The sequence below is a fragment of the Callospermophilus lateralis genome, chromosome 2 (genome assembly GCF_048772815.1).
Source record: "Callospermophilus lateralis isolate mCalLat2 chromosome 2, mCalLat2.hap1, whole genome shotgun sequence".
Classification (NCBI taxonomy): Eukaryota; Metazoa; Chordata; class Mammalia; order Rodentia; family Sciuridae; genus Callospermophilus; species Callospermophilus lateralis.
The window spans coordinates 205,283,465-205,295,662 of record NC_135306.1 but is presented as its reverse complement, the minus strand read 5'-3'; the positions used below and the strand labels follow the sequence as shown (position 1 = coordinate 205,295,662).

The window sequence follows — 12,198 nt, the reverse complement described above, 5'->3', positions numbered from 1 at the left end:
GCCGCGCGACCAACCCGGAAGTTCGGGCCAGCCTCGAGTCCTACTTCCCGGGACTTCCGGCAGCGACGTACGCCACGTCCCCTCCGTGGTTGGAAGACAGCTAGGATTGAGGCCACCCCCTGCCGTCCGCCGGGAGACGTGTTTCGCCACGCCCGAGCCATGGGCGGCCCCGTCCCGAAATTTTCTGGGAGTTGTGGTCCGCGGGTCGCTGCCTCCGGGTCCAGCGCCTGCAGAGCCAACCTAAGTTCCGGAACTCCCGTGTGGGGCGACGGGCGGGGCGGCGGGGAGTGCTGGTCCTGGCCCAGGGCGTGCTTTCGGCAGTTTTGCCTGCCCCAGCGTGGTCAGTCTTCGGGCCCCACGCCCGGGTCTGGCGTGAGAGGCCTGGGCTTTTACTTCCCCAGGGCGTCCCGAGACACTTTCCCCTGCGGGCGCCAGCGAGAGATTAGAGCCGATGCCTGTGATAAAACAGTGTCTAACTGTCTGTCCGCCCACCCCTGGCGCAGGCACGGATGAATGGGCTGAAAGGAGATCGGAGCCGCGAGAGAAGCGGGCCTGCGGGGGCTGAGCTCCCATGAAAAGAGACACTAAAACCCCTTTTTTTTTTCCACCTTTCGAGCAGCCTCGAACGTCTTCTCTGCCAAGCCTTCTTCCCGCTTTACGTTCCTTTTTTGGAGCTCCCATAATATATTTCAGTTTTCCACCATTCGTTGTGGAGATTTTTCGTTTGGTTGGTTTAGTTTGGCACTGGAGACTGAACCGAGGGTGCTTTGGGTGGGTACTAGGAATTGAACCGAGGGGCGGCACTTTTACCACCGGGCTACATCTCCAGCTCTTTCTTTGAGATAAGGTCTCGCTAAATTGCTGAGGCAGGCCTCGAACTGTCAGTCTTCCTGTCTCAGATTACAAGTGTGTGACACTACGCCTGGCCCACCATTTGTTTTTAAATCTTCTTGTGCTCTTTTCCCCTACCTCACCCCCCAGAAAACATAATCGGGGACTTGATCTTTTTTTGTCTTGCAATACCTGGTATATGAAAGGCACTTAATAAATTATTACTGGGGTACATACATTTTTTTCCTCGAAGAAAAAATAATTATATATTTGTTTACTTGAAAATAAACTCAGGACTTCAGCTGGTGACCCTTGCCTGCCCAATTTCCACCTTTCCTTGTCCTGTCCTGTCAACATTTTCTCTCCCAACCTCTGTCACCTAGCTTTGCCCTCTCAGTGACAGCAGGTTTGAGTTTGTGTGTGTGAATTAAGTAAAGGAGAGGAAAAATGCAAAAATTTCCCTACATACACCCTTTAGATCTTTTCTCTACCTGAAAGCAGGCCCAGTCACCGACTTCCATGTTGCCCCTAACTTTTTTTTTTTTCCTTCTGAGTTCTCCTGAGTTATTCTGTCCTGCTTACCTTGGATTTCAGGAGCAACAGGTCTGATCAATAAACATCTTCATGACAAGGGACTAAAACTATTCACAAGCAACAGAGAGCTCTCAGACAAGTTGCCCCATGGTGAGATCCCTGTCCAACCAGGAGCAATTACCCAACACAGAAGTGAGACTGCCCCCCTAAGCAAGAGCAGTCATGGTGGAAACTTTTTCCCTTCATCCCCTTATAGCTTTGCAGAACCAGTCCTGAGATAATGATCAACTAGACCAAGATTACCTGCTTTGCCAACTATGCAGATCCCCCAGCAGTGCAACCCCCCTATGCTTGCCTTTGTTCCCCTTTTTAAAAAAGCCTCAAAATTCCTGTAGCCCCCGTTGTCTCTGGGCCTTTTTCTGTCCTTCCTACTGCCGCCACACTGATTAAAGCTCCTTTCCTGCCTTTACCCCTGTTCATGTCTTTTGTTGGCATTTTGGGATGGGTGGCTGAATCTAGTTGCTGGAGTCCTGGAGCCCTAAAATTCTGCTTACATAGCTCCATTTCATCATTTGCCCCCAAAAGAAAAGTAAGGGAAGAAAGGGAAAAGGAATATAGCAATGGATGCAGAGAAGGCAAAGTTTGAGAGACAGAAGAAAGGACTGGGCTAGGAAAAGTTGGTTCTTGTCTTATCCCTAACTGGGAAATTATCTTTACTCTTACCCAAACCTTCACTCTTCCCTCTTGCCTCACTATAACTACCCTAGGCTCCTGCTGCCACTCCCAGAGGAGAAGAAAAACCCAGAAAGGATAGCACAGAAGAACCACTTCAGATTATCAGTTATTGAGGTGGAACATTCCTTGCCCAAAGGAAGACTCTTTCTTCTCCCTGTAACCAGAGCATACAACGAAGGTCATCTAAGGCTGAAGGCCCCAGGAGAAGGAATGTGCTTGGGGGGCAGGGAGAGGGGTGTGGGAGGGTGTCTCTAAGGTAGGATATCTAAGAGCTGATGGATGAGAAGTTAAAGCAGCTAGAGCAGAAAGGGATACACCCAGTGGGGCCTCATTTTATTACAATAGTACTGACATCAGACAGGGTAGCAGTATCCCCCAAAATTGTACAGAAGAGAAGATTGAGGGACAGAAAGAAACTGATGTGTCCAAGGACCAAAAAGGGCAATGCACAGTTCTCCTGACTCCAAGAGTCCCCATTCTCTTCTTTTCCTCAACAAGGATTCTTACATGACACCTACCTATTGCCTGAGTGCACTGGAAGTAGGTATCTAGACCCTTCTGATTCCAGCTTTGGGTGGCTGCTCCTGCTCCAGGATCCTTGCCCAGAACATAGGGGAAAAGGAGGTTTATGCCAGTCATAAAAACAAGTTGGGGTCTGATATGGCCATGGGAGATGCTTCTGCCCAGGTTGCACAAGTAGAAGCTAAAAACAGGAGTCCCCAAGGAGCCTTCACATGTAGAGCAGCTCCAAGAACAGCTCCCCATTTTAGAACTGGAAGCAAAGGGGCTTGAGGAGCTGTTTCTTAATTCTGAGACATAATAGAAGAACCAGATTGAGCTAGGGCTCTTGTATTCCTGTTGTAAGGTGCCTGGGCACAGACCCCAGTCTGAATAAAAACCGTGGTCAGGAGTGAAAGGGTGAGTAGACTGGCTGCTTCAGCTGGTTGGAAAACAGGCTGGAAGGGAAAAGGAGAGGGCATGGGGACCAGATAGGAATTGTTTTCTCTACTAGAGGTGGAAAGAGGAGGGAGAAGGAGGGAATGAGCTGGTGGGTGCTTATGAGTGTACCTGCTCTCTGAGCCACACAGGAGATGTGGGCTTGCTATAGTTCCCCAGCCCAAGGTTGACCAGTGGTTCCCAGGAATGCCAGAGTACACAGACACCTTCTTAGCCTCAGTTTACCCTTCTGGTGAGTGAGAAAAGGAAGCTGAACACGTTTGTATCCAGTGAAAGATGCCCGGATCCAAAGATGCCACCCAGAGAGTGTGTTCGCCGGCATCTGGCCAGCCAGTGGTCCCCCTCCCTTTCCCGCTCCTTCTCCTCTCCCCCTCCTCCGAGCCGCCCGGCCCCCGCCCCCGCCCCCGCCCCGCCTCCGGTATGAGATGGGGGCGGGAGGCAAGCAGAGCCGAGAGGAGCCGAGCCGCGGACGCCGCCACCTGATCCCATCTAGTTGCTACGAGGCAAGCCACCGGCACTCTGCGCTCAGGGCCCCCGGCGCCGTGGGATCTTGCAGATTTCAGGACAAGAGGCCGATGCGAACAGGGCCAACCCCGACCTAAGTCGGAGGCCCAGGCAACCTGCGCAGCGTGAGTACTGCAGTGGCCGACCTGGGGCTAGGGGCGACCAAGGGAGTGGACCGCAGGGGATGGGGAAGAAGGGGAGGCGGGAGAGTGTCCTGGGGGCCTAGTGCCCCGGGAAGCATAAGGAGGGGCCCGCTCTACCCTCACTCTCCCCGGTGGGAAGGCAAATCTGGCCTATTCCCTAAGGTGTCCCGATCTCAGGGAGAGGTTGGGATGAAATTGAGGAATGGGAGTGGGGTGGGGGTAGGTAGTGATGGAGAAAAAAGGATGAAGGGAATTCAGAGGCAGGGATGCAGCGGGGGTGGATGACAGGGAGAGGGGGTTGGGGGGACCTGGTGCAGGCTGGAGGGAGAGAGGAAAAGGACAGAGGTGGAAAGATATTCTATCTCCTGGGCCACAATGTGCTGCCCCTCCGCTGCCCTTTCCCCTTCCTCTCTGGGGCCTTGGGTCACTTTCCCTCCTGACTGGGCTGAACCGTCCCCCAAGTCGGGATGGAGTTGTTTCCAGGTCTCTGGGAGGTCAGATCCAAATAGTCCAGTGCAGAGCACCCCTTCCTCTAAATGTATCAGTATCAACCCTGGAGCTTGGAGGGGACAGAGCAGAAAGGGCTCATTTGGAAGTGGGTGGGTATCCAGGCCAGTTTTCAAAGCTCTGGCAGGCTATACCATTTCTTCTTTGGTTCTCTGGAGAAAAGAAAGCAATTTGCAAAACTGGGCAGCAGCCTGAGGTAGATTGTTCTGACTAAAATTAGCACTGATATTCTGATGAGGTTGGCACCCTGACCTGCCTGGGATGGTGGAGGGAACCTCTCTCTCTCTCTCCATAAAGAAGACACCCAGGAGACTGGGGAGTCATTTGAAGCATCTGTGAGCAGGAGCCAAGGCCACTCACTGCTCTAAAGACTGGTCCAGCACCACCACCATCCACTTGCACCCACAAGCCCCAACACCAGAAGGAAACCCAATGCAAGTGGCCCCCTGCGGCTCCCACTGCCCCGAATCCATCTCCAAAAGAGGCATCTTGCAGTGAACAGGCAGAGCCAAGGCAGGCCTCCTCCAATTCCAAGTGGCACCCTCTCTCAGGACCTGGAATGTTTTGCCTGGCCAAGTGCCCACCCAGAGACAGGGTTCCTGCTTTCAAATACCTGAAGGTCTGTCACCGAGAAAAATGTGCCATGTGCTCTGGGAGGGCAGCACAAATCACAGCACAGCATAGGAGGGGGAGGGGCAAGCTGAGGAAGATATTGGTGCCAGGATGATCCCACTGTCCCAGGAAGAACTCTGATCTGTGGGTTGGGGGTGGGTGCTCAGGAACAGATCAGGCTGTATCTGGAGGTGATGAGCTGTCATTGACAGAAGCCATACAGACCCTGGCACCCATCATTGGGGGCTGGTGTCCAGGGAATTCCTGCACTGATGATGTCCCATCCCCAAGAAGGCCTCAAACTGGGGTCTGGCTGGTTCCCCAGAGTTTAGATGTTGGGGAGTGTGGGAAGGCACGGGGTAGAGTGGAGGAGACACCAGGTACCCCTGTCATCCTTTCTGTATGGCCAGGGAAAGGCCTGCTATAGTTCCCCATAGACTTGACCTCCTTGGCAGACTTGACTCCCTTGAGAAATAAGAGTGATTTCAGTGAGTTTAGCAGAGGTAGAAATACACTTACGCCCTCCATTTCACTCCTTCAGAAACCCCCATTTGGTCACCAAGTCCTCTAAGCAGGGATGTAACATTGAGAAGGTGTGGACCAGGGGGAGGGCCAGGAAGAGCTCAGGCTTCCTCCTGCAGGCTTCCCCACCCAGCTGAGCCAGCCCTCTTCTGCCCCTGCAATTCCTGAAAAGTGAAAGGTGGCCTTGGGTTGCCTCTGCTGTGCCCTTGGTTGTCCTTTGTAGCTAGACCTTTCACCCCCTCAGCTCCAGGCAGATTACTCTGTGGATAGGCTGGTGGAAGAAAGCAGGTGTTGGGGCCTGGAGAGAAGAGGAAGCGTAACCAGGACATCTTTTCACCCAAACAGGTTTAAATCTAATCCAGGATTAATGGGGGCCAGGGAGATTGGAAGCCAAGCCCAGGAACCTGGAGGTTGGTGGTGATCAAAAGGGTTTTCTCATTACCTCACCCCTCCTGGGACCCAGGTGTCCTAGATCCACACACATGCACATGCCCATAAGGCTTCAGGCTGCCCCTCCCCTTTGGAGAGGGGTGTGTGTTGAAGGTGAACCTGAACCTGAACCTGGACATAGGCCTGTGGGGTGAGACAGAGACCCACCTTAGCCTGGGGTCAGGCACGGCTGCTGAAGCTGACTTTCCACCTGAGCTGCCAAGGGCTGCGCTGCCCTTGAGCCAAGGCATTTGGGTGGGGAAAGTAGATTGGCCAGAAATCAGGCCTTTTTCCTGCCTCCCACTCCTGCACCTCACCTGGGATGGAAGCTCACCTCCTGCTAGAGATTCTCAGCAAAGGGACAAGGAGGAGCCGCTTCTATGCTCCCCATGCTCCTCTCCTCTCCCAGGCTGCCACCCTATCCCCTTTGCTGGGCACCTCCACTGCAGTCAGCTGATAGGGCCACCTGGGTTTCAGGTGTCTGGGGATGGAATCCAAATAGGGTTCCAGGATTCAAGTCCCACTTTCCCTCGTCGATTTATTGGTCCTGAGCCATCAGGGCAGGAGCCCAGCCAGGAGGGCTCAGGGTCAGAAGTGTGCAAAAATGCCAGAACCAGGGCAGAGATGGAAAAATCAGTTTTTATGGAAACAACACACTATAGTATCTAAGGGCATATACTTTGGAGCCAGAAAGAGTAGGTTAGCATCCCAGTTCTGCTGTTACCAGCTATGTGCTCACACACAAGTGACATTACCTCTCAAAACCTCACTTTTTTCATCCTTAAAGTGGGAATAATACTTACATTAGCACTGTAGTGAGGATTAAATGAGAGTCTGTAATGGAGAGTGCAGGGAGTAAGCCTGCAGTACTGATCTGAGACTTAAGGAGGTGGAGGTCAGACACACCCCTCAGCTGAAGTAATCAAACTAAGAGTCCTGGAGAAGGGCAAAACTCAAGCTGAGACTTCTGTGTTCTGAGTCACATGTTGTAGAGACAGCAAATGGCCATGAGACAAAGAAAAGTTAGGGACAGGTGGAGAGGGAGAGACAAGGGGTAAGAAGTGGCTATAGGCTGAAGAGCTGGCCACACACCAGACCCTGTAATTCCACCCAAGACTAGGTTATCTCCAACAGTGAGGAGGTCGGGTCATGTTAACAGGAGGTAGGAATTTGATCTGCCTTGGCCTTGCTGCTCACCCCACTCACTAGAGCTCTCTTTTGCAGCAGTCCTGCTAGGGCCTAGAGCCCATCTCCTCTGCCCACTGCAAACCTGTCTGCCTCCTTCTCCTGCCAGGCTTCTTGGGAACACTGGCCCTATTACCAGAGCCTCATGAGCCCCCATGAATGCCAGTGAAGGGAGTCCTGGCTAATGAGGCCCTAGCTGGTCAAGGGCTGAGGACTCCACCATGCCATCCATCTTGCAGCGCCTGCAGCATGCCACCAAGACCATGAGCCGCAGGAAAATCCTGCTGCTGGTACTGGGGTGCAGCACTGTAAGCCTTCTCATCCACCAGGGGGCGCAGCTCAGCTGGTAAGTGGGTGGGCCCCCAAAGGAGGCAAGTTCCCTCAGAGCCACATGGGTTCACACTAAGAAGGGGTTTATCAGGGATGGTGGTGCTGGCCAGCAATGCCAGCTATGCTGAGTTAGGATTGCAAGTTCAAGGCCACCCTTGGCAACTTGGCAATACCCTGTGTCAAAAATAAAAGAACTGGGGCTCCCCTTCCCATTCTTCTACCTAACAGAAGAGTCCTTCTGTTAATCTTTACTCCTTTACTCTGAAAGTGCTTTCCATACATGTCCTCTACATCCACAACTGGCCTTCACTGAAAGGACTGAGTTACTTATTCAAAGTCATAGAGTCAGTCAGAGTTAGCTAGGATATGAATTCAGCCCAAGCCCTGTGGGAACAGCATGATAACTGACTGCTGCCCCAGTGGACAGCACATAACTTCTCATTACTTCTCTTGTTCTGGGCAAAGCCATTCACTTCTCTGAGCCTCAGTTTCCTCACTTATAAAGTGGGAGTGATGGTATGTACAACCCACTAGTCACCCTGATACAAGGTACCATGTGCTGACTGATGGGAATCCTGCCCCTGCTCCTGACTTCCTGTGAACTCAACAATTCCCTGTACCTCTCTGAACCTCAGTTTCCCATTTTCCACGTGGCCTGCCCCTGAGAATGGTATGAACAGTGTGAACCAAATGATTTGCTAGTCTTATGTGTGTGTAGCCATTATCCTGAACCAAAGCAGCTACAGATAGGAAATCTCCATGGTGTTCTGTAAGCTGCTTCACACTGCCCTCATTACGTGATCTTAGGATGGCAGAGAAAAAAACAGGTGAGTGAATCAAAACCTGCAGGATCTTATAGGTCACTAGTCATCCCAAACACCCTCGTTTCAGGAAGGAGGAACAGAAATGAACACTTCATGAAGGGTTGGAGTATCATCTGTTTCGTAGACTGTTGCATTTCTTGAGCATAGAAGAGTGTGGCACACAGATTTTTGCTTAAAAAAAAAAAAATGCTGAATGTATGACTAAGGCTCCAGAGATCTTAACATAACAAATGGCTTGCTACAAAGCCTGGTGTCCCCCACCTAAAAAGTGAGGAATCAGTTAAAGAGTAAAATGAGAAAGAAGATAGAGGATTTAGTGATTGTCTCCAGATTCTCCTCTGGTCCTCGGTTTCTACATTCCTCAAGGATCCTGAAGGACATTTGTCCCTTCCATTATCTATTTTTTGGAAACATTTTTTATAGTAAATAGACACAATACCTTTGTTTTATTTATTTATTTTTATATTTGTTTTTTAGTTGGACACAATATCTTTATTTATTTATTTTTATTTGCTCATGAGGATCGAACCCTGAGACTCGCATGTGCTAGGCAAATGTTCTATGGCTGAGCCACAACCCCAGCCCCCCTTTGTTTTATTTTTATGTGGTGCTGAGGATCGAACCCAGTGCCTCACACCTGCGATGTGAGCACTCTACCAACTGAGCTATAACCCCAGCCCCCATTATCTATTTTTGAATAAACAAATTACCTTGAAACTTAGCAGCTGAAAACAACATTTATTCTCTCCTTTCTGTGGGTCAGGAATCCAGGTGTAGCTTATTGGGTACCTCTGGTTCAGGTCTTCCATGAGTGTGCAATCAAGGCGTTAGCCAGGGCTGCTCCTCTTCTGAAGGTCTGACTGGAAGAGATCCCCTTCCAAGTTCACTCAAGTGGTTTGGCAGACTTCAGTTCTTCAAGCAGTCTGTTGCCACGTGTTTCCTCCCTATAGGGCTGCACACAATGTGGTAGCTTGCTTTCCCCAACATGAGTTATCTTAGAGAGAGTGGGAGGGGAAAAAAGAAAACACCACCAAGGTGGAAGCCATAGCCTTTCTCTGATATAATCTCAGAGGTGACATCCCATAGTTTCTGCTGTATTCTATTCGTTATGCGCATCGATGAGCCCAGTCACCCCAAGAGGAGAATACACAAGGGTGTGGTTATCAGGAGGACAGCAGGGATCATCGGGCCCAGCTTAAAGGCACCCCTGCCCCTACTGCTCCAGGGGTAAAGCCTAGGCAGCGCCCCTGGGCAGCACATCCAGGCAAGCCCTCTTCTCACATATGCCCGGGTCCTGCAGGTACCCTAAGCTATTCCCTCTGAGCTGCCCACCCCTGCGGGAGTCGCCACCGCGCCCCAAGCATATGACAGTGGCCTTCCTGAAGACGCACAAAACGGCGGGCACCACAGTGCAGAACATCCTGTTCCGCTTTGCCGAGCGCCACAACCTGACCGTGGCCCTGCCGCACCCGAGCTGCGAGCACCAGTTCTGCTACCCGCGCAACTTCTCGGCGCACTTCGTGCATCCGGCCACGCGGCCGCCACACGTGCTGGCCAGCCACCTGCGCTTCGACCGCGCGGAGCTTGAGCGCCTCATGCCGCCCGGCACAGTCTATGTCACCATCCTGCGCGAGCCGGCCGCCATGTTCGAGTCGCTCTTCAGCTACTACAACCAGTACTGCCCGGCTTTCCGGCGCGTGCCCAACGCGTCGCTCGAGGCCTTCCTGCGCACGCCCGAGGCCTACTACCGCGCAGGCGAGCACTTCGCCATGTTCGCGCACAACACGCTGGCCTACGACCTGGGCGGTGACAACGAGCGCAGCCCGCGCGACGACGCCGCCTACCTGGCGGGCCTGATCCGCCAGGTGGAAGAGGTCTTCTCGCTCGTCATGATCGCGGAGTACTTCGACGAGTCACTCGTGCTGCTGCGGCGCCTGCTGGCTTGGGACCTGGACGATGTGCTCTATGCCAAGCTCAACGCACGCGCTGCCAGCTCGCGCTTGGCTGCCATTCCTGAAGCGCTGGCGCGGGCTGCGCGCGCCTGGAACGCCCTCGACGCCAGCCTCTACGACCACTTCAACGCCACCTTCTGGCGCCGCGTGGCACATGCCGGCCGCGCATGCGTGGAGCGCGAAGCGCGCGAGCTGCGCGAGGCCCGGCAGCGCCTGCTGCGCCGTTGCTTCGGCGATGATCCGGTGCTGCGTCCAGCCGCGCAGATCCGCACCAAGCAGCTGCAGCCATGGCAGCCCAGCCGCAAGGTGGACATCATGGGCTATGACCTGCCTGGCGGCGGCGCCGGCCCAGCCACCGAGGCCTGCCTCAAGCTAGCCATGCCCGAGGTGCAGTACTCGAACTATCTGCTGCGCAAGCAGAAGCGCCGTGGTGGTGCTCGGGCCCGGCCCGAACCCGTCCTGGACAAACCCCCACCCAGACCCATTCGAGCCATCCCCCGAAGTCCCCAGGGCTCCTGAGCTGTGAGCTGACTCCCGGAGCCTGCATCCTGCCCTGCCCTCCCAGGAGGAGGCTGCCTCCAGGTCCTGCCCCATCAGGGCCCTTTCTTTCCCAGGGGCTTGAGCCTCACACCGAACTAAGGGTGCATCTCCCCATCTGAGCCGACCTCCTCGATGTTGGCTGAGCCCCACCTTTGAGGATGGCGCTTTTAGGCCTGATGGAGCCCTGGGCCACCCTCTTCTTCCCAGCTGGTTGGTGACTTTAACAAGAGGTGTAAGGTCCGTCCCAAAGCCCTGGCCCTACTTTTTTCTGGGGGCTGGGTCCCCCCCACACCTGTCTTTCCAAGTAGATGAGTGCAAGCCCCAGAGTGGGGCTGAACCCCAGGCAATGGCTGTGCTGTTCTCAGTATGGCTGGGTTCTTGCTCTTCCTAGGGCTGCAGAGACCCCTATACTGTGTGTCTTCCAGGTTCTACCCTCCCCCACAAACCTAAGCTGCTCCCAGACTCCCAGGACCAAGAGTTCCTGGGTTGGGCTTTTTGTTGGTTTGTTTTTCTCTTTTTCTTTTCTTTTTTTAATAAAACATCTTTAAAATGTGCAGGCAGTATGTCATTCATTGAAAGACAGATTCCCCATATTTGAGTATGAGACAGATATCTAGGAGGTACTGTGACTGGCCCCCATGAAGATGGGAACCTAGACTTAGTCAAGCTCCTAGTTGCCCCTCCCAAAGGCCCACAACTCTCCTCAACCCTTTGATTGACTGGGCTCACCAATACAGACCACAGCCACCTCAGTCCCTCTCATTTTTCAAATCAGTCATTTTTGTTTATTTGGCATCATTAACTGAACAGCATTTGTAACTTGAAGATGCAGGTGACCAGGACAGACAGGGTCTTTATCTTCCTGGAGCTCACCCAAGACAGTGAAATGGAAGCAAGCATGGAAGCAAACAGTAAGGACTGTGCAGGTTAGAGCACACTGCACTAGGAAGAACAGTGTGAAGATCCTCCTCTGGGAGGAGGATCCGTTTCCGGTTTCAGTTAGGGAATGTTTACCTCCAATTTTACCTCTCCCAGCAAGTCCCTACTCTAAGGAGGACCAATTTCTCTCCCAGTTTTCTTGAGCACAGCAAGATATCCATATCTGCTGGGCACTCTTGTATACCCCATAATACCAACAGCTTGAGAGGCTGAGACAGGAAGATTGCAAGTTCAAGGTCAGCTTCAGCAATTTAGCAAGACCCTTTCTCAAAACATGAAGGGGCTGGGAATGTAGCCCAGTGGTAAATTGCCCCTACGTTAGACCCGTAGTATCCCAGTGCCCCACCCCCCAAAAAAATATAACCAAATCTAGCACTTTCAAATGAAACTTCCCTTAAGACTAGCAAAATTTCAGGACTTCTCTTAACTTTCTTCAGAGCTACCTTGACATATCTGGACAAAAAATAAGAATGATATCTAATATGGTCCACTGTATGCCAGTCATTGTTTAAGGGCTTTCCATGTATTAACTTAGGAGATGGACACCATGTTCCAATTGGAAAATGAATTTTAAGTGACATCAGGGTCGCACAGCTAGAAAGTGGCCACTAGAATTTGAACCCTAATTTCAAAGTCTGTGCTTGTAATTGCTGT

The 12,198-nt window shown here is 52.5% G+C and overlaps 1 protein-coding gene across 1 annotated transcript; it reads left to right on the top strand.

Moving 5' to 3' along the window:
• The first annotated feature begins 7,180 nt into the window (after nucleotides 1-7,180).
• Nucleotides 7,181-10,584, top strand: Gal3st3 (galactose-3-O-sulfotransferase 3). The gene is made up of 2 exons (XM_076844791.2): nucleotides 7,181-7,305; nucleotides 9,414-10,584. Exons 1-2 carry the CDS (start codon nucleotides 7,181-7,183, stop codon nucleotides 10,582-10,584), a joined length of 1,296 nt encoding a protein of 431 aa, XP_076700906.1.
• Nucleotides 10,585-12,198: the final 1,614 nt, after the last annotated feature.